General features: G+C 28.2%; 1 protein-coding gene across 2 annotated transcripts; it reads right to left on the bottom strand.

The window, feature by feature from the left end:
• Positions 1 to 349: 349 nt before the first annotated feature.
• LOC114125958 (E3 ubiquitin-protein ligase Ubr3) lies at positions 350 to 16,799 on the bottom strand. 2 transcript variants are annotated; one of them, XM_027989796.2, is made up of 23 exons: positions 15,621 to 16,799; positions 15,347 to 15,560; positions 13,776 to 13,931; positions 13,516 to 13,711; positions 13,175 to 13,445; positions 11,267 to 11,653; positions 10,085 to 10,264; positions 9,334 to 10,009; positions 9,093 to 9,235; positions 8,764 to 9,008; positions 8,518 to 8,684; positions 7,764 to 8,452; positions 7,502 to 7,648; positions 6,693 to 6,916; positions 5,791 to 6,612; positions 5,307 to 5,690; positions 4,990 to 5,156; positions 4,564 to 4,900; positions 4,036 to 4,489; positions 3,249 to 3,461; positions 1,640 to 3,129; positions 933 to 1,072; positions 350 to 858 (listed from the first exon to the last, which is right to left on the bottom strand). In XM_027989796.2, exons 1-23 carry the CDS (start codon positions 15,949 to 15,951, stop codon positions 741 to 743), a joined length of 8,151 nt encoding a protein of 2,716 aa, XP_027845597.2. In that variant the 5' UTR covers positions 15,952 to 16,799; the 3' UTR covers positions 350 to 740. The 2 variants fall into 2 exon arrangements, with proteins under 2 accessions (XP_027845597.2, XP_027845598.2); XM_027989797.2 differs by having other exon boundaries at positions 6,693 to 6,913.
• Between the last annotated feature and the right edge of the window lie 6,565 nt (positions 16,800 to 23,364).

Genomic DNA, 23,364 nt, shown 5'->3' with positions numbered 1-23,364 from the left:
GTGAAGAAAATTACTTTATTTTCTATCACAGATAAATTAATACAAAAAAGGAAACGTTTGATAAACTACCTAAATAACAAGCTTTCCGTTGGATTTCTAAAATTTCGAACACATCAATATGTCAATACTTAAATTTAATTTAAGGGAATACACTAAAATATGACAAATAATATTTAAGTATAAAAAGTAGTTGTACATTCTACATCATTAATATTGTTATTATTAAATATATATTATTCAAGTGTATACATAGGTGTGATACAGTTGGTAGTTGTATAGCTTCTACAACATAAAAACAAGTATATAATAATTATAATCATAATGGATAAGTAAACACGGCTCACAAATATGTAGTTATTACATAAATATATTAAAATAATAAAATAATGGGTGCTATGTTACATACATACACACGACATAATAATTAATAATAAATTCACATCAATAAACATGTTTTATATACATAATTATTTTTAATATAATTGTAATGGGAGTAAAATAGTTAAAATAATAAAAATAATAATAGTTCATATGTAAATAATAACAATAATTATAAAAAATTGTTTACAACACAATATACCATTAAGGTTTTAGATTAAGAAATATATCACAACATTGTTAAAGAAATGGTAATGACACCAGTTGCCGTTGTTTTTATTAGACTAATATTAAGACTACTAATTCAAGTAATATTGTGTATATTATCAAAGCCATTATCATTACTGTTAACTTCACATCATTTACAATGCATCTCTGTGCCATACCCATTTCTTATTAGTATGGTCGAATCTATGCGCCAACCACTGATGTTCTAATAGTCTGTATCGTTCTGCACTTAAATATAATGGTTTTCCACGTCTGTTTTAAGGAAATAATTAAATATATCAATATTTAAATAAAATTTTTAACTAAACAAATTGATTGATATTTACTTGAGTTCTCGATCTTCTTCACCAAATGCATCCAGGTAAACAGATCCCCAAAGACATGCCCGTTTGCCACGAATTACTACAACGGAACTTGAAGTCACAACTAAGAACATACCTGTACCACCGCCGCATTCCAACGAGTGCTAATATACAAAATAAAATTATTCAATATTTAAGGGACATTAGCTATTGGTGTTTGATTTCTATTGAAAAATAATGTTCATTTTTTTTCAAATGACACATCATTATTTTTTAGTAATACAGCCGATTCCACTTAAAAAAGACACCAATTAATAAGGAAAACCGCTTAATCGAGACAATTCTTCAATTATGAAAACAAATGTAAACTTGTAGAGTAAACGTTCACCGTTTATGATAATTGGGACATTTTTATTGAGTAATTAATAGATCAATAGTCCGAGAATAACACCAAGTGCAATTGATTATTAGTTTAAATTTATGTTACATACTTAATCTTATCGTATATTCAAATATGATGGATGTTAAATGTTATTTATATGTATGTATTTTTATAAATAGATAATTAGGGTATAATATCATTGTAATAATAAAAATATTAAAAATAAGTTTTTCAATAAATTTTGATGTTCGTTTTTTTATTTCAGATTATTGGGAACAAAATAACACACAACCGATATGTCCCAATAAGGTGAAATCGACTGTATTAATAAATATTAAAGATAACATACTTGTACTGCTTCAAAAATGTGATTTGTTTTACAACAATTTTCTTTCAGGCATACCACAGTACCACAAACTAAACACACGCTAGTCTCTCGTGGTACACCATGACACCGATGACAGGCTCTACCATGATAGTACTGGAAAACGTCGTCATACAGATGTGGTAACTTCAACAATCGAGGCCCCATCCAATTGATTGGTGGGAATAAACGGCTGCTATCTAAGATACCATGATTGGTGCCATCACTGACACCACCACCATCACAACAATCAGCAAAAAGTAACATACGTGCAGCCATTATGATATTAGCTGAAGTGGTGGCTTTAGAATTTGGGTCGATTTCAGCAACAGCAGAAGAAACAATAGTAGTCGTATTTTCACCAATGATAGTGGCTTTAGGTATTTTGGTAGTCAATGATTCACGAAAACATGTAAACCAAGTACGAGAAATAGTTGTTGAAATTTTATTACTTTTATCATTGCTAGAATATGACCATTGAGGCCAAATGACAGCTTCCATGGCAGACGGCGGCAGCAATGGTATATTTTGTCTTTTTTCATAAATGTTTTGGTTTTGATTGTCATTACTTTCATTGTATGAACAATTGAAGTTATAGCTTTCTTCACAATGATCACTGACTTCATGAGCTTCCTCATTATTGTTTAACAGTTTTAAATATCGAGCGAGCATTAGGTATTCATAATCGTCTTTTGACCAATGTTGATCATGGTGAGGATCATTTGTAGATGAAAAATTGACATTATAGTTAACTTCAACCGATGGTGATGAAAGTTGATGGCTATGCTGCAATTGGCCATCCAATAGTTGTTCTTTTTGTTTGCTTTGTTCTACATTTAAATTACCAAGTTGTGATGATGAAGATATTGTAAGCTCGGGGTGGTCTTCTAGATTGTCATCATCATCTCCATTAATATATTTTTTTAATAGAGCAGCAAATCGCAAAAATGGCAGTGTACTACGTCTTCCATAAGATTCTAGCAGTAACATATTTTCTTCATCATTTTCTGAGGTATCTATTGACCCGTCAAGTTTGTCATCACTAATAATATTTTCAACACCCTCATCTTCTTGATGCATCATAAATTCATCATCATTATTAACTATTGAATCGATGTTCACTATTTCAGTTTTATCATCATCTGACAAAAATACTATTGTTTTGGCTAAAGCTACAACTTGTGAAAATAAAGGTGTCAATGGTAGTGTATTGTCAACTTCGGTTATATCCATGGATAATGATGACTGTTTATTATTGCGTCCATCGTCTAAATCCATTTGAATACTAGTGCTTTCATCAGTTCTTTCTTCAGCTTTTGTTGATATTTTTCTTGTATTTAGATTACTGTGATGTCGTCGGCGGTGATAAAGTTGACGGTTGAATCTACAGTTACGATTCCATGTAGAGGCTACTTTCAAAGCAGCTATATACAGTTGCATATTGTAAGTGAGTTTGATTAATGTATCAAACAAATCTAAACATATAATTTAAAAAGTCATATTAGATTTTAGTAAATTATTTATTAAACTATAAGTTATATTTACATTTTATTAAAAAAAAAAATCACAGTACAATTAAATACTTTATACATACCGCGGTCTAGAGTAGGTAATAACAACACAAGTTGTAAAAGTACAGAACATGGATCACGCATCATTAAAGGTGGATAAATTTCGCTTAACTGTTGCCGAGGCTGATCACACCCAATTAATTTGTACCATACATCACTAATAGGATTATATTCAGGAGTCTGATATTTGGCCATCAACGATCGGGCACTCACACGCAATACTTTTAACAATGGTGCTAAAGAAAAATTTAAATTAAACCATTTAATAACATAATTATTAAAAACAAACAAAATAATTTAAAAATCTAACATATTGTGTTATAATCTATTTTTTCATAATTTAATTTATTTGATTCATTATCATTAATTATTACAAGTTTATTATTATAATTATTATATTATACCTATGTATATATATATATATATATTAATAATTTTGCTAGTATTACTTATTAAGTTCAATAGAGACATAAGATAAAGACGGAATAAATTAACACTAATTTAATTTGAAAAATTTTAGTAAAAATACTTCAAATATATTAGCGATATAGCATATTGCCTACACAATATAAATTAAATGAAAAAACAAGAATAATTCTACAGTTAAAAAAAGTCAAATATTCAAAATATAAGTTGATTCCAACTGTTTTTTAACATAATAAAACTAATGGTAATTTTTAATAGAAAAAAATAAAATTAATGATTTATTTATCGATATAAAATAGTATTTTTAGTAAAAACTTTAATGTAAAACTATGTACTTTAATTTAACACAATTAGTGATCTTTACTAATATAAAAATATACATACCTATACAATTGCGTTTGGGCAACATATTGTAATAATTATTTCCACCATTATTATCTGTAGCGTTAACTGCAGTAGTAGAAAACAAATTGAGTCGACGATAATAATTATTACCACAATGTAATGATGACTGATCTAGCTGCAGTTGTTCTATAAGACTGTTGTTACGCTGCACCAATTCCACTTGGATATTTGTCCAAGCTACAGAGACAACACTATGCCATCTTACTTTGTACAATTTTTCTCGCTGAGAAGACGTCAATAATGTATGTGGCAATGATACAGTTTGAGCTGCAGCTGTGACGACTGTTGTAGTAATCATATCGCTAACACATCTATTAACAGCACTCAATAATGGATCTTCTCCATTTTCTAAATCTTCTCCCTCTCCTTCATTGCCACCAACTCCATCTTCTACACCACCAACAGGAACAATATCACGTATTTGGTTCTGTGCCTAAAAATAAAAATATCTTTTATAACATTTTATTGTATTAATATAACTATAAACATATTATTGAGAATACAAACCAGGGAATAATCATCATCATTACTATGATGGTGATGAACATTCTGATGCAAAGGATGTCGATTAACAATGTTTTCTGTATCACCAATGAAAACAGAAGTTGATGTTTCACCACAGCAAACAACATCACTAGATTGTTCTGGATTTGGTGATTCATGTTCTTGCTGTTTTATTAGTTCTGTCAATTTACTCACAGTGTCAGACATAGTACTTGCAGTAATAATATTGTTAAAAGGAGTACAACCACGTTGTTGCTGATTTTGATCAATAACAACTTCTGGTATTAACGGCATTAAAGAATTGGCTAATTGTCGACAAAGTGGACAACTATATTCACCACTGCAAAAGTGTAACAATAATAAATTGTTTTTTTTAAGGAAAATAAACAAACTCTAAAAGCCATTACAATTTTTAAGGCTAAAACATACCGGTCTGCGTTAAAACGCTGAGCACCACGTAACGATGCCAGATATGAACTCCAACACCTTAAATGTAAGTGATGGCCACAGGTCTGTACATGGACATTACCACCAACTGGAGTAGCACTAGTAGTAGTAGTAAGAGATCCAACTTCAAAATCAGCCTTATCCAAGTTCTACAAAATCAATATAATATATCAACATAAAAAAATTATAATTTACATAGTAACTGTAACTAATATATAGGTACTATGATTTGAAAAATTGTTAAGCTTAATTGTTCAACTGAATAAGAACTTAGTTGACAAAAAAAAAAAAAAACTCACATTAAAATATTGCGACATCAGACGTTTGCGACGGTCAGAATGTGAGGCATATGTAGTTGCATCGTAATTATCAGCAATTGTTGTCACAATCATTTGATTATGTTGTTGCAGTGATTTAGGGTCATTTACTACAGATGTAGATTGTTGATGAAGTTGCTGCGAATTCAATGGTGGTAAAGCAGGCCAATAATGATAATAATTTTGTTCATTGTTGACTACACAACTATTTTCAACATTATTAATATTTGTGAAACCAGTGGCCTTTTCCGTATCTAATGATTGTTGCTCATACTCGGTAGTATTGATATTACTGACATTATATTGATTTGTTGATACAACTGATTGTGAAACAATATGACGTCTATGTGCTAAAACGTTTGTACCCTACAATAATATAATATAAATTAGTTTATAGTAATAATAATTAAAACTACAATATTGTATTTATATTAAAATTATTTCAAAAATTTAGAAAAGAACATACTTGAACCAATATTACTAATCCAACTGGATCTTGACGCTGTTGCTCTATCTGTACTATCACAGTCTGATTACAAATTACACAATCTACAGTTAATGTCGTTTCATGATGATCAGATCCACGATTATTAGTTGTCGATTCTTTTGTTGTTGTTGTTGTACTATTATTACTACTACTACTATTTTCATCTATTTCAACGATAGTGTTTGGTAACATTGAGGTAGTGGCTTCACTATTACAAACAGTTGAAGTCGATAGTTCGACAGTAGAAGCTGGTACATCACATTCCATGTTTGAAGTAGTGCCACTGGTAGATTGTGATTGTGTATCAGTAGAATCTAGATCTCCAGAGCGACGTGCACTTTCAAGAAATGCACGTTGCGCTCGTGCCATTTCTTCCATCATCTGCTGTTGCTTGTCACGAGCTCGACGTTTACGTTCCCGCCGCTCACGTTCTTCGTCATCCCTTGAAGCAGTTTCTCGCATTACCACTGATATTGGCCATAAAGCCAGTCTAGTACGCAATATGCAATCATAACATGATGATGACTCTTTAGCTATTTTATCCAACAAACGACCTACAAAAAATGCCCCGTCACCACAAGGGGGCACTTCTTCTCGGACATTATCATTTTCCGATGTCGATTGGTTTATCTTAGCACCATCAATTAAATTATTAGAAGTGGTTGGTTCAGGTAAAAATGCAGGCAGCTGATATGAATCTGGTTCACCCGACAACTGTGAGTGCAATTTTAAAAGCAAGGAAATGATACTCTCATTTATACATACTAATGAATTTTGTTGATCATCAACTTCTATAACTGTCTGCTTAAAACAAAAATTGGTTATAATAATCTACAGAAACAATTTAGGTGTAAACAAAACAATTAATTATCATCACTTACATTTTTATCAACTCCCAAAATTGATGTTTGATTATCAACATTTCTTAAAGACTCAAATGGAAATTCAGGTAAGGTAAGATCAATTATTGGTATGTGTATATCTGATGATGTTGATGATGATGACGATGATGACTGATGTTGCTCTTGTGTAGATGAAGAATCTGTTTTGGGTGGAGGACGTAAGAATTGCAAGCGTTGTTTAACACGATTCAACGCAGAATCTGCTAAAAAAAAAATGAAAAGAATGACATTTTTTACATAATTGACAAAACATATTGAACATCAAATAATTAAAATTATTTAATTTAAACATTATAAACAGTATCTTTTTTTGTATTTATTGTCAGCATGTTTTATGTATTTATAATGTAATCATTTAATTAGTGTTTAAATTGCAGTCTTAAAAATTATATTATACAATTTTAATTTATTCACATATATTATAACTACTAACTCTTATCTTCCAGCCTTAGTGCTTACAGGAGGATAGTAAACTATATTTTATTATTGTTAAATTGTTAAAATGTGTTAAATATTCTATAAATAAATGGTATCTTCTTAAAAAAAAAAAAAGGTATATTAACAATAGATGGTTGAAAAAGTATAATCAATATAATTGAACATTTATAAATTCTTTTATTTTTTTCTTAAAATATTGATAACAAAACGTTAATTTTTTATTTTTTATAAGATACACTCTTTTAAAAAACACCAATATTAAATATAAGTAGAGTAATAGTATTCAAAATACTAATATACTATGTTAAAAAACATTAAATTGATATGTATAATACTATAATATGTATTACCCATTGTAGAAGATGTAGCAGCTGCTGCAGCATTTAAACTATAAAAAGGTGAACGTATAGGAATAGAAGAACCAGCAAGAGGTATTTCATTGCCGGCTATTGTAGCCAAAGATGGAACAACATTAGGTTGTTGTTGTTGTGAGTTACCTACAAAACATAATAAATAAATATTGGTAATTAATTAATAATCATAAAATTGAATTTAATACGTGTTGAAAATTTAAAAGCATTTTCATTGGTTATTTGTATTTATTATTCTTACCAGGTTCGAAGTTATGAGGAACAGTAATTGGTGAGGAAGAGCTAGCTACAGAAGCAGCTGCTGCTACAGATGATGTAAAATAATCAAATAAATTGGTTGCCATTGTTGAAGCAGCCGTTACATTAGAAGTAGTATTAGTTGCTTCTTCGCCAAAAAAATAATGATAGTAAGGTGGTGGCAACTCAACATGTGTAATAGTAGTACACAAATTGTATGCCAAATCATCATGTTCATACCAATTATTCAATAGTAGAAGTGTTGTTTCTTTAGCATTAGCTGCATCACTATCAGAATTACTAGCATCTGCTACAGTTATTTTAATCTTTCTTTTTGGACCGTTTTTAGATTCTCTAGATGAAGCTGCTGATGTTGAGGATGATGATGCAGACGGTTTAGTTGGTGGATCTGTGTCCATTGGCTGCTGTTCATTATTAGATGTCTTATTGTCAAAAGGAGTATTGTTATAACATATCCATGCCTGATCAAGGAGATAGACCAATAGACTGAGTGTATGTTCACTAATATCACGATAAACTGCTGAACGGTATAAGCAATGCCAGACAACGGCATGAAATAATTTAGATAACAGTGCTCTGCAAGGATTACGATATGCTGGATGATGTTTTTGAGGCATCCTATATGGTGGCCAAGTATTTTGATTTTGTTTCAGCACTCCGATAGAACGCATACTACATTAAATAATGACCATATTACAACGTTAATTTCTATGTTAAAAAAATTGTTTATAACTTACAATGTTGTGTAACGATCCATGGATGATTGGAAGTCACGTCTATGTACAGCTCTTAAAAGGACATGTACTGGATCGTACAATTTTTTCCAAACATGTGCTAAAGGCACATACAACCCTTGTTGCATATTACCAGATGCTTCAAATTGAGGTCTCTTATACTCAGCCACCTTTAATTAAAATAATACATAATTATGAAATATTTTCTGTATTTGATGTATAAGATTAAAAAAACCATTTTAATCTTACAGCTTGTAATATAGTTTCAAAATCACGCATAGATGGTGGAGATTCTTGCTCAAGAGAGCGAGGATTTTGAGATGCACTATCACCGCTGGTATTTATAGGACTAGTAGTAGTTGTAGTGCTAGTTTGAATACCACCACAACGTTCGGGCATTAGTTCCATTAATTGGCTGTGCGTTTTATCAGAAACACATAATAATGTGACCATTTCTAATTGGGACTGACAATAATCATAATCTTCATCAGAACCTAATAAATAATTATTTTTTCAATATTGATTAAGGTAAGTAAGTAATACATTAATATTATTGTTTATATTTAAATAAAACTTACATAAATTAGTGCGGACGCCTATTAAAGTTGCAAGAAAAACTAATAAACCCTCCATACTAGGTGCTGCATCATATTCCTCTGAATCCATTACTTGAGGTAATCCACCATGTTTGACTACATGCATCCAATCATACACTTTAAACCTAAAATATTAATAATTATTATAATAATATAAACATAAAGAGATAAGTTAAAAGTAACCAACTTATACAAATAAAACAATAGTAAAGATAATAATTACTTTTCCAATATTAAAGACATGAATATGTTGGCATCTGATAATTCAGACAGACAAAGTTGAAGTAAATAAATGTCAGCATCTACCATGGATATACAAAAATTTGATTGGATATATGTCATAGCTTGACCTTTAATTTGTAGGCCATTACGCACCCATGCACCCTGCATGATTTCGTAAAATGCTGATTGAGCACGGACAGGATGTGAAGCTATTGCCATTAACAATGAGTCTCTATCAGCTAAATCATCCTTATTGCTTTGTGGTATTATGTCTTCAATACGGGCACCTTGAGCACGCACAGCTTGACACAAAAATACTGCCAAATACCGGTGCAAAGGTAGATGAAAAGTAAACTGATGGCGATCATCTAATTGTCGAATAATGGGCGTGGATGTACTTGCATTAGAGTTAACAGAAGAGGAAGCAATACTATCACAAGTATAACTCTGGTCCTGATTATAGTAGTAACCAACATCTACAAGCCATTTGCGTAAACGTTTAAGACAAGCACGTAACACACGATAGGATAATGATAAAGTGTCGGCAGATGAAAGATGTGACAGCATAGCCCACATTGGATATGCACTAGCTTCAAGTTCAGCACTAAAAGCAGCATAATAAGTGTTTGGTTCAAATTCAACGTGATGTCCCAACTCTCGACAATTAACATTCATTCCTACAAATATAACATATTTTCATTAATATGTTTATTGATTAATTTAGATATTTTACCAAAAAACACAAAATTTACCTTGAAACATTGATAAATATGAAAACCATGAATCCAATAAACGATCATCACACATAAATTTAACAGCAATTGGCCGATGTGATAACACATTGTTTAAATCACTAACCAGTGGCCAATAACAATGCTCTTTCATAACGGCCTTTGAACAATCTACAACCCTGTGTCTGTTTTTCATAGGATCTAAAACAAAACATATAATACATAAAAATTATTATTATATATATCATTTGCTCAAGATAATAAAGTTTAATAGGGGGAAAAAATTGAAAAATTAAATATTTCGAGTTATCTACAATCTTAAAAATAATATTATTAAATAGATAAAATTAAATAAATCAAAGATAAATACACTTTGTTTTTAAGAATTAGTGTAAGGATTATTGTTTTTATTTAGTTAATACATTTTTAACAATTGATTAATTTAAACAAATCTTCAATACCGTTATTGTTTTTAAGATATTTATTTTATATTTCTAATGTATGTTTTATTTATGGATCTTTGACTTATTCATTATTATTACTGTCCAATATGTAGTCTAGATAAATTTAAATGTATTTATAATAAAAACAATTTGACAAATAACTTAAATTTGCTGATTTATTTTCAAATTAATAAGATTAATTAAGAAGATGCACTATCTATGTTGTTGCCTTTATCTTATAAAAATAAAACATAGCAAAGTTTATATTTACAATAATTCCTTTACTCTATTGGTTATACAACTACAGTGAATTGGGCTATCATAAAATTGAAAAGTAAATTATTATCAAGGTAATTTCTGTTGTTTATTGATATTTTAATTTTAAAGCAATTTATTATTATTTTATAATTTACAAACAATTTACAATTTTAAAATGTACAAGCTCAACTTGCTTTATAATTATTTAAGATGCCCTAGATCATATTATTTTAAAATTTATTATTAGTTGGAACCAATCACTGATTTTAAAAGTAAAACGGATTATTGTTAGCATAAAATTTACTGTTTTACCTATTAAAATTGGTAAGATGGTAACATTTATATAGGTATGATGTTCTCTTGTAAGGCAATTTATAAGGAAATTATATATATTTAGGATATTAATAAATTTTATTTACCAAGACCTGAGTATTTAAAAAAATCCAGTTTAAAAAAAGTTAAAATTTGTTATTCTAAGCTGATAATTAAATTAATCAGTTACCATGTAATGTTGAAGGTATCAGTATTTTTGTCATCATGCGCCTTAGGCTTGATACCATTATTCTAAGTAATCCTAATTTGTCGACCATTCGAGTAGCTAATGCTTCATTACTAAACAATTGAACGCTAATGTGAACAATATGGTTAGAAAGGGTATCAGAATCCCGTGTAGTTGCCAAAACACGTGCCACACATCCATAGTGCATAACAAATGCTTCAGTCAATGCTTCTTTGTATGCTGCATCAGGTAACATGTTCAATAGAAAGCAGACCATCTTTTGAGGAAACTCATATCGAACAGTCCAAAAAACAATTTCTTGCAAAAAACTAGAATGATTCAGTTTGTTCTTTCGTCCACTATTATTCTGACCATCAACCAACCAATCATCTAAAAAAATATATGTATATTCCATAATCAATATTAATGTAATAATCACCATGTATATAGCAATATTTATCATGGAAAAATAAAATGTCAATTATTTACTTGAATATAAAATATTGTATAAAAATACATAAAAAAAAAAATTTTATCAGCCAATAAAATGATAAATACCTATAATTAATAAAAATTATAAATTAAATCTAATAAAAACAAAACTATTTAACCTAACTTAAGTTTATATATATTTTAAGTTATTTCCTACATAATAATTTATATAATATACTAATATTTATATGAATATTGAATACTTAGAATTATTTAAAATTAAAAAAAACCAATAACAATGTAGGTTTTTTTTATTTTTTTGAAGAACTAATAATTCTGTGAAAGTTAAATCTCTAATATTTATCAAACTTAAATGATCTACACTTAATAAACAAAAAAAACAAATTTAAAACTATTTTAAACAAGATCTTAAGACACTTAAGTTATTTTTTCACTTGGAAACTTTAAATTAACATTTCTAACACTATTTATTTATATAGAAAATATATTGTTATAAATATTAATTGTATATTTAAAAGCTCTGAAGATTTTATCTTACAGTAAATAACGAGTAATTTCATTGAAAATATATATTGACATAATTCTTATATACTTTAACTACTTTAGTGTACTTTCTATATACTTTTGTTTACTTTCCCAAAGCATAAATGGATAAATTAATTTAAATACTGACAGAAACAAAAACTAAGTTAATTACTATAAATATAATCAATACAATTCATAAATTTATTAAATAAAAAAAAATCAACACTTAATCTGATAATCAAAATTTAATATAAATATAATATGTATATAAAATATATTGAAAGTAATCAAAAACTGTATAATTATTCAGGAAGAGTAATAATATTGAAACTTGTGTGAATATAGGTGCACTATTTCATTTATAATAGTGTTCAGTACACATTTAAATAGTAACCAACTATTACCAAAACAATTTATTATTTTGCTTATTTATTAAGCAAACTTCATATTAAAATTATTGCTAGTTCAAAAACTAAACTCGATATTTGTAACAACTAGTTATATTTTCTGTTTATGTGGCAATTATTTTATTATAATTTTAAGTAACCTATCTAATTTTACCTTCAATGGAAAAATAATTTGAGCCCAATGGTTATTAAAATTATTTTAAAAGCTAGATTTTTTTAAAAAAAAATAGTTTCTGAACATAACAATATAATCAATCATAAAAAAAAATAATTTTGAAATATTCTGTTTCATCAACAATACTTCCATTTATTATATAATAAGTAAAATATTAAATTGAAAATATGCCATATAGATAGGTACAAAAAAATATATTAATAAAAGATAAAAATGTAGAAACTCATTTATTAACAAAAGTATAGAATCTGAACCTTTAAATAAATAATATTACTAATTTTTTTTTTCAAAAGCATAAAGATTCTACACTTCTGTCTAATTATACAAGATAATATTATGTATAAAGTTTACCTTGTCCAAATTCATCATCATCATCATCGTCGTCGTCTTCAGAATTACTAAGACTATTACTGCCATGCATAACATCTCCAATTCTTGGGTTACTGCGATGTTGTCGACGATTGGTAGTGTATTGATGAATAGCTTCGGCATAATAGCGACGCACTTTATCTGTATATATAGTATAAATAGTCTGTTGTTGCTGCTGCTGTTGTTGCTGTATATTAGAATCACTGCTACAATTACCACTGCTACTGTAGTAATCACATGCCCATCGGTATATCTATAGAAAAATTAAAAGAAAATCCAATAGTTATTTTCTACAATCTTTTATTATATTTTAATATACATACTCTTTCATTGGTTAGAGATACAGTCATAACACGTCGCATAGCAGCTCCAAGAGCACCAAGGTCGTGTAACATACCCAAAAAGGGGTCCAAGTCTATAAGTAATAAGTTTTGTTGCTGATTTGTCATTCCAGCACCTGCGCCTCCAACGCCTCCTGGTGGTACATGTGTATTGCTTGTTCTAGAATCGGCAATTTTACTAAAAAAAAATTGTTTTTACAATGTGTACTCAACAAGTAAAACAGTAGTTTAATTTAAACTACCTGTTTTCACGTAAATACTGCACAAGTCGTAACAAAAGTCTTGGCATTATTCTCTCAGCTACCCTCAATAAATCGGCTGGAGGTTGTTTACAACCACTATTACTGCTGGTACTAGTACCATCAATATTATTTGTACTGCTATGTTTGCGACAAAACCTTGAAAAAAAATAAATATATTTTATTCAACAATTATTGTTTACATATTGGATCATATATTATACAATTTAATAGTTTTAATTTATAAAGATATTACAAACTGTAGGAATTCGATACATTTTGGTTATTATCAAAATTTAATACTGACATTTCAGTGTTAAGTTAAAAATATAAAAAGCATAATTGAAATAATTGAAAACCCAAAAAACTGTTAATTTAATTATGCAAGTATACAGATCTGAGTGATGAGGACAGTATTAATATCTAGTTTATTGGATTAACAATAAATATTATCAAAGAGGTAGTAAAACTATGGTATCGCAAATTATATGCTAAGGTCCGACCCTCTTGGTTCTTTGGCTATATTTTATTTACATCATAATGTTGTTGTAAGTAAATTATGTATATTAAACTAAAAAAAAATACTTGACATGAAATTTAATTGAGATTTAATTTTAGTATACCACTGTCTGATTAGTGCTATATGATTTCATAAATGCATATTGTTCCTAATCATTTATCAAAACAAGAGGTTTAATAAGTATTTTAATTAATAAATAAATGAAAGAGTGTAAATAATAAATGTGAAATTTAACTAAAATTTAAACAAATAAATCTATTGAATTCTATAAAAACAAATAGATTTGTCAATTATTATTATTTTCTCATATTAATTTTATTTTATTAATTATTTAAAATGTGCCTGTTTAAATATTAGCATTTGTTAATATTACTCATACTTGTTCTAAAAACTATATAAAAAGCATCTTAAAATAATATTATTAATTAACTATCTATTAACAATAGAGTATGTTAAAAATAAAAAATTTTCAAGTATAATTTTAACCCTATTTTATAAATTATTTACTTTATCCTAATGGATAATATTCACCTGTCTAGATAAGGTCTATATTGTCCACAATTTGAGCATTTACATTTACCGGTAATGTGTGAGAATTGATAGCTCATAATATATTATTTGAATAATTGAAACATTAACTATTTTTTTAATATATTAAAGGGATATAATCTCAATAGATATTATAACTACTTAAAATTACCAACCATAAATTTTAATATAATTAATTTGTTACCCTATAAAATATTATCCTTCATACCTAATATAAGATGAACTAAATTATACAAATATATTTATATATAATATATACTTTTTTTAGTTATGATTTTATATAAAATTGTTTTTTGCTTTTGCATTTTATTTTAATTACTGTAAAAAGAAAAGAAAAATAACACTATGTTGGTTTAATTATTTGTAACTATAACCAGAACTATAACTGTACACTATAAACATTTTCCCACCAAAATATTGCGGTTATAATTATTGTAGTAAAATATTCATTAGCTATTAAGATTCATACATAAAAATTAATTAAATATATTTAAATATATATTACCCATCAGGCTTCATTACACTCGTGTCTCCACAATCACATGCTCCTCCTGCTTGAGAACGAAACATATTGAAATCATGACCTGTATGATCACCTCGCTTAAAACAATCTCCACACAGGGACATACAAGGAGATATACTGCAAGTACGACATCTATATGCCACATAATTGGCTGTCCAAACGAGGCCACAACATGTACCATAGTCATATACTTTAACTAAAAAAAAAAAATATTTGAATAACAATAAATAATAAAATAGTTAAAATTAAAACTTACCTGCACTGCTAAATTCATCTAAGGTTTTACCACCAGCCATTAACCAACGTAACCAATCCAAATTATTCCACTCGCCAATCGCATCGTATGGATTAAGCAGCACGTCCAGCATATCGTCCAGTAATTTACAACGGGTAAGAACAGAATCAGCCGCAGCTGTATCTCCACTACCATCATCTTGCTGCTGTTGTTGGCTAGTAGCTGCATCAGCAATCAAACAACAATCAGCTGCAATGAGTGCGGCTGCACCACGTTTCCCTCGTTTCATGAGTCCATAAGCAGGCGACTGCTGCTGTGCAATATTAACAGTCGGTGTAGTGTCCATTATCATAGTATATCAAATAGATGTCTAAACGTATTGAACAAACAAGTTTGTGTGGTGGTTTTTATAGAGTATGTAGAAAGACAACGTAGACATCATAGCGAACACTGCTTTCAACTCGTTCAACATTTTGTGTAAGTATTATCTGAAAACTTCTCCATATGTCGCATGTGAGATAAATGTTGAGACGCTACGAATTCGGAATTGCGGAAAACCTCCTGAATATTACTATTTACTACAAAATTGGTTGGCTTTACGACGCGATAATCGAACAGCAGATATTCACAATATAATAAATAACACGCGCTCATACGCTTACAGAGTAGTTGAACACAGCGTCGCGACTGGCGCGACGTTCATGCTACAAACGATGGTATGGAAACGAACTCAACGGAACACGCGCCAGGTGTAATGGCGACCCCAAGACACTCACACAATTTGCAGTTGTTAAAAAAACTCAGTTAGAAAATATCACCACTGGGTACCTCCGGTACGTAGTCCATGCACAGCGAAAAGTGACACAACACAACGACAATGATAATAATAATACGAGTATGACGTACGTGCGCGTTTTAACGATAATGCGAAAAAATAATCAGACAATCGTACTCACAAATAATGACACCGTGACATTTAAAAGATTCGTAAAAAAAACAACAAAAACAAAAAACAGAGTAAAAAAATAAAATTTCTTTGTAAAACGAAGCGCGTTAACGTGCGAGTACGACAACGGGCATTAAAAAGAAGAAAAGGAAGAACGACGATTATATCACTTGTCGGCACCACAACCACCACCACTACCACCGTCCACCGCTAACACCAGTCGGACAATACATAGAAGCATTCGTCCGAACGCGCACGGTAGTAGGGAAAATATTGTGGTAGTGTGGTTCGATGTACACTTGACGTCCGTGATAGCACGGAGGAGATACCACTGTGGCTACTATGACCGCCGTCGTGGTATCTCCTCATCATCGTAACCGGCTGGACCGCGCTTATGATAACATTAGTGAAGGTACACCCGGGACGCGGTCATATTAGCTTTACGCCATTTGCCATTACGACATAGACGTACCTACGTCAATTCAATAATTAATATACAAATACAATATAATATATAATAACGCATTCGAAATAAAGTCCTCGTTCATTACTTACTGCTAGCATATTATATTATTATCATAATCGCCGTGATATACTAAGCTACACTATTTAAATTAAACAGTTTAGGTACGTTATTTGACTGTGGCTGATAAAATAACCATACTACTCATAGATTTTCGTACACAATTCTTTTTAACATTTTAATAAAATCATTTATATCATTAAGGTTCCCACACATTCAATGGCATTAAAAATGTAGTTTTTTTTTGACACTTTTTAATAGCACCGCCGAAATATGTGAGGGCCTTAAAAGTTGGGTTACAACAGTTCTATATCTACGAGAATACTGAATAAATACACGGGACTTTATTTATTCTAAGAGATTTCCCCTATTGTTATGTTAATAGTTTGATAGGTAAGGTACTATTATAGTGGATTGACATCTCATATGTATTTTTAAGACCAAAAAATATATTAATTTTTTGTTTTTATGTACCTAGTTATTATGAAGGTCAGAAGATATATAATACTAGTAGTACTACCTATCTTTTAATAGTATGTTATAAGATAGAAGTAGGGATAAAAAAAATTAATTATAAAAAAACTCGGGCTCAAAACAGTCATAATTGCCTGTCCTGTCACCCATTTTAATATGGCAAATGCCAAGTACGTAGGTTTTGGGTACTTCTTACTTCTTATTCTCAGTTCTTAGAAATAAATATAATAATGATTTATTATTAGGTATTTTCAATAAACAATGGTGACATCGTGAACTATAGCATCTATAATATCGACGATTTAAACTGAAAATAAATAGATTGAATTGCTGATCGTAGAGATCATAGATAATCAAAATGAAAAAAAAAATATTTTGCATATTAACTAACTCCATCCGTAGTTAATTACACTATTGATACATATTTTTTTAATGAATTAGTCCAATCATATATGATATATTTGCTTAAAAAATGAATAAGGGTGTATCTATACATTTACCTATCCATTGAGATATATCATACATGTTACATACAAGATACTAAGTTCGAAATTGTATTGGTACATTTCATAGTGTGTACAGTGATTTTTGTTCACACCGTGCGTGAACTGTACAATTTTGCTGTAAAAAGTAGATAATAATTATATTGAACAAGTTACATTAAGTCACATTCCCACGACAAGTATACTTAACTACATAAAACAATATTTAGTAATTATGGTTACTTGCCATGCCGTCAGATCGGCATACTTGTTCAGTTATTTGTCATTGATGCCGTTCAGATCGTCGGTAATAGGTAATATGATACAAGTCAAAAGAACGACCCATATAATACCTGTATTACTGATCCCACATCTAGTTTGAGTAAACTAGGAAAAACAGAAGCATGTTAAATTGTTAACTTTGATCAAGTATTAATTTTAAATAATAATTTATAATATTATAATATTTTTTTTAATGTACAGTTATAATTTTTTTTTTTTTTTAATTGACAATGATCATATACACACGTCATTTAAGATCGATAATTGATTAATAAGCCTTTTTCGATAGAAATCTACATAACCACGTAGGTATTATTTATTTTATATGATACCCAAGTGATATTCACATTTTTTATTATAAAGTTATTCAAAATCAATTTTTATAGTTACCTAGATAATAATAATTAAAATCGTAAGTTCTTCGTTAATTGCATTAGATTTTGTATTTTCTTTTATATAAAAAGTATTATTGTTTGATTTTGTGAGTAAATGCAGAATTTATTTTATTTTTATTTTAATAAATGATTTTATTTGTATTGATCAAAATACTTCAGGTATTTTTAGAATGATATTATGAACGACGAACGATCATGTTTCCATATTTAGAATTTGGGACCATATACTACATACTATATGCCTGTATGCCTATTAATATTAGTCATCAATTAACTGGTCTGTAAAGGAACAATTTCAAAATTTTAGTATTTCACATCATAACAAAAATAATAATCAGTCAAATCGGTATTTAAATTTTAAAATTTATATGAACAATAACCTGTTATTCGGAATAGAAAACATTTAAAACACAAAGACCGAAATGTAGTTTACGACGCGTGATTTAACATTCAAAAGTCCTCTAGTCTTCAACTCAGTACAAGCTCTGAAGAAGAAAAAGGAGTCACTACCTATGTCTACCTTTAGACCACTTTTGAATAAAGGCAAGGCTAGTATGGAAACAGCCTCAAGTGCCTAAGATATATATAAACCAAATGGCAAATTGGTTCGCCTTTGAAACCATATTAAAATTTTTAGTTGGAGTATCTCAGCCTATAGGTCAACAATAATAAGCACACAGGTAAATGTATTTAACTGGCATGAATAAATAAGCACTTTACCACTTGAATGTCGTTTAATAATAAAATATAATAATTAATGGATTCCTAAATAAATAAATAAAAGTACAGTAAATATTAAAAAATTTATTTTTAAGTACCGTATACTAATATAATTTAACAATTAACACAATATTAAAATAAAAAATATTCACATTTATTTACCTAGCTATAGCATTGTTAAAATACGATTAAAAAAATCATATTGTTATGAATATTATATACCTATTATTATGTATTAGCGTATTATTATATTATGCAACAAGCATATAGTATGAGGGTGTATGATATATATCTAAAGTTCGGAATTTTGCAATTCGCAATGTGTACAAGAATTAGTGTACAAATCACAAAACGCAAAAACATATTATACAAATTAGATTTTAAGTTTAACCAATATTATACAGTTTTTTACATACCTAAAATACCTAAGTGTCTATGATATCACCAAAGTATATACATATATAAATTTGCCTAGTTTATCGAATGTAAAAATTATATATTGTACTAATGATAAATTTTTTTTAAAAAGTATTTCATAATATAATTTACAAATAAGTGTATTTACTTAAGTTACCAAAACCAAATAAACCAATAATATATAGGTATTATGAGAGCGCCTAATAATCAGGAAAAGTATTATTAATTTTTCATCCAAGCGAATCGTAAGTTATTATAAGAGATATAACTGTATAATACATTTTTATTTTTAAATATAGGTGCATACTGCATTAACTAGCTAAGTATGTGTAAGTGTTCAAAAACATTTCAAAAGAACTAGGTATTCAAATATCGATTGTAATTTTACTTTTCACATACTAACAAGTCATATCACAAAGGTCTAATGTATTGCCTATACAACATTCCTTAGAATATGACTGACTATAGAACCACCTTAATAGTTTTATATTTTTAGCTTTTAAAGAAATGTTATTATTAGGTGAATTTTTTATATTTAGTATATTTATTCCATTAGTGACTATTTAAAAATGTATTACTAGGTAGGTACTGAAAAATTTTATAATACTGCTACTTTGCCTATTTTTCGTACAAATTGTGTACAAATCGTCTGTCATCAGGTACTCCAATTATAACACCTAAAAATTTTTAAATGATCTAACAAATTATATGATTTAATTAGTACTAAAAAATAATTACTAATAATATCTATTAATTCATCATTCATTAATTCTAAATTCTAATGAAGAAATTGATAGTTTTAAATCCATAGTAATGTTTTGATTTTATTCTCAAATACCTAGGGTCAAGGGCACTAGAATTGTAAATTGAATCTAAATTGTGCTTTTCTGCTGTAAATGTAATACCTTAAATGGTGATTGTTGAATTATATATTTTATTGGGCATTATTGTATAATCACTTTATCTTCAATAATTTAAATAACATAAGCTGTTGTCCATTGGGTTATAAACATTGATATGTAAGTACTTAATAATTTATATTTACGTATATATGGTATATTATACATTATACATCAGCTAGATTGCTAAAATGCTAGATAATTATGAATTATGACTTAAAAATAAATATTATATTTACGCAAATAATACTTAGTTAATAATAATGAATTTAAAATTTTAAAATTTAATGTTTAAAAAAGTGAATATAAATATTCTATTTTGTTTAAAAAAAATTGTAATACCATCTCTTTATTTCCTATACCTACAACTTACCTATATAATTATATAAATAAATACACCAATATTAAATATAAAACCATATTGAAGGTTAGTTTATTTACATTTATCCTAAAATCAACATCAAAGTCATTATATTAAACTCACTTCAATCTTAGTGATAAGGGGATGTGACCTCACCTAAATTTAAAATGTTTAAAATTTTAAAATTCCTCTTAAATAGTTCATACAGAAATCAAAAATTTAACGTATTATGTTTAATCACAATTATATTTTCCTATTATAGGTAGATATATAAAGTTCAAATTTTTATGAATTTACATATTTTAAATTGAAATATGTAAATTGAAATTTTCAACGATAGGTAAATAACGATGTTAATTATAAAAATTATTTGTGAAGACTAATAAACTATAATATTCAGTGAAATGTTTAAAATGTGTAGATTAATTTAAAGTTATAACCTTTTTGCAGTATTTGAATTTAATTTTATAGGTACATATCCCTCCTAGTGACTTAGTAGTCCTATAGTGGTATACTGGTATACTTACTATGTACCTACATAGTATTAATATCTCAACTAGGTAATAAGATTCTAAGATACTGGCATGTAACTAAATATCTCGAATTCACTTAAAAGATAATAACAATAATATAATGTGGCATAAATATATATTGTTATAGCAATTAAGGGGATTGGAAGCGTTGATTTTCTGTCTTTGTCTTACACACGTGGAATATAGGAAAAATAGCTATACGCGCCTGACAAAAATTAAGGTACTTCTAGTTGTTCGATTTAAAATATGTAAAGATGATTGAATTGGCATACAAGTTTACTTTGCATCCGTTGAAGTATATTTTTAATATTTTCAATTTATATTTAATAATAAAAATTGACAAATTTATTAAATTTAAAATATTTATTCTCATCAAAATATTTATTTTAAACAATAAAACAATCGATAAAGTGCTTCGACCGAAAAAAGTTCTTTTAAAATGACCTATTGTTTTGATCTTCATCTAAAATGTTTACTGAATCAACACTATGTATATAATATATATATAATATTGTACATCTTAATATGTGTATAATATTATTATACCTATATGGCTGTATAATATAATATACTTTTATTATATATTTTGTATATATTTTATGCAGAAGTAAAATAAGTGTTAGGTACCTATATTTAAATGAGAACAATATGGCAATTGTCATTGTGAATTTAAGTTAAACTTCAATAGTTAGAAAAAAAAAGCCTAAAAACTTGATTAATATTTTTTTTTTTTAATATAACCTTCCGGCTTCTATTAATATTTATTAAGCCACAAAAAAAAATATTTAGATATTTAATACTTAAGGTACCAGCTAAACGTTGAAACATGAACAATAAATAATAATGGTTATTTAAACATTAACTTTTAAATATTATATTTACCTATAATGATTAATGTTAAACTTAAAAATAGAAATTTAATACAAGATTTAATTAAATGTTGAATTTTAAATACCTATTTAATTTTTAAACATTCAAAGAATTATATTGTATTAATAGTTTTTTCATTGTTATTTTTAACCTTTATTAAATATTACCTAATTAAAACATTAATATTTAATTATTTATGTATTTAAATCATATATTTAATATTTAAAATTACGAAATGTTTATTAGGTAGTAGGTGTGCATGTTTAAATTATTTTATAGACCAATATTTTGTCTGTTATAGGCTTATAGCTCCAATAATTTCTTGAGTCCTGTTAAGAGGATGCTATATCCGCATGTATTGTCTCTCTGTCTTATACACACGCAAGTGCGTAACATAGTTAAAAACTGTTTTGCGTGGGACAACTGTCTCTCGATATTTATATCAAAATTACCAAAATTTTAAATCGCATTGAAAAGAACTTTACCTTTGTTGTAGCGTTTTAATTTTTTCGATAGTGGTTACCAATAATTTTTAATAATTAAATGATAAAAACCTAAGGTTCTCAAACCGATAATTTAAAATGTAGTGATGTTATTAAAAAATTAAAACGCTACGACACAAGTTAAATTCTTCCCAATAGGATTTATAATTTTGGTCGTTTTGATTATAATATCGAGGGAGTAATGTTGTCCCGCACAGAATAGTTTTTAACTATGTTACGCCTGTATAAGACAGAGACAACATATTATGCGGGTATAGCGTCCTCTCTTAAGGGGCCGCCGCGCCACACCAACATTTGTTTTCTCTTTCTATCACCTACCTAATATAGGTACAAAGATGTTCCGTATTTCCACGATACGAC

Source organism: Aphis gossypii, chromosome X, assembly GCF_020184175.1.
Source record: "Aphis gossypii isolate Hap1 chromosome X, ASM2018417v2, whole genome shotgun sequence".
Taxonomy (NCBI): Eukaryota; Metazoa; Arthropoda; class Insecta; order Hemiptera; family Aphididae; genus Aphis; species Aphis gossypii.
Note: the sequence above shows the minus strand (reverse complement) of the source record. Positions and strands in the feature narration are given on the sequence as shown.

Excerpts from the sequence above, each read along its gene's own strand:
- LOC114125958 (XM_027989796.2), bottom strand. The coding sequence starts at position 15,951 with ATGATAATGGACACTACACCGACTGTTAATATTGCACAGCAGCAGTCG. Across the intron at positions 13,446-13,515 it reads TATCTCTAACCAATGAAAGA|ATATACCGATGGGCATGTGA; the intron begins GTATGTATATTA and ends ATTTTTCTATAG. Across the intron at positions 9,009-9,092 it reads AGGCGTCCGCACTAATTTAT|GTTCTGATGAAGATTATGAT; the intron begins GTAAGTTTTATT and ends ATTATTTATTAG.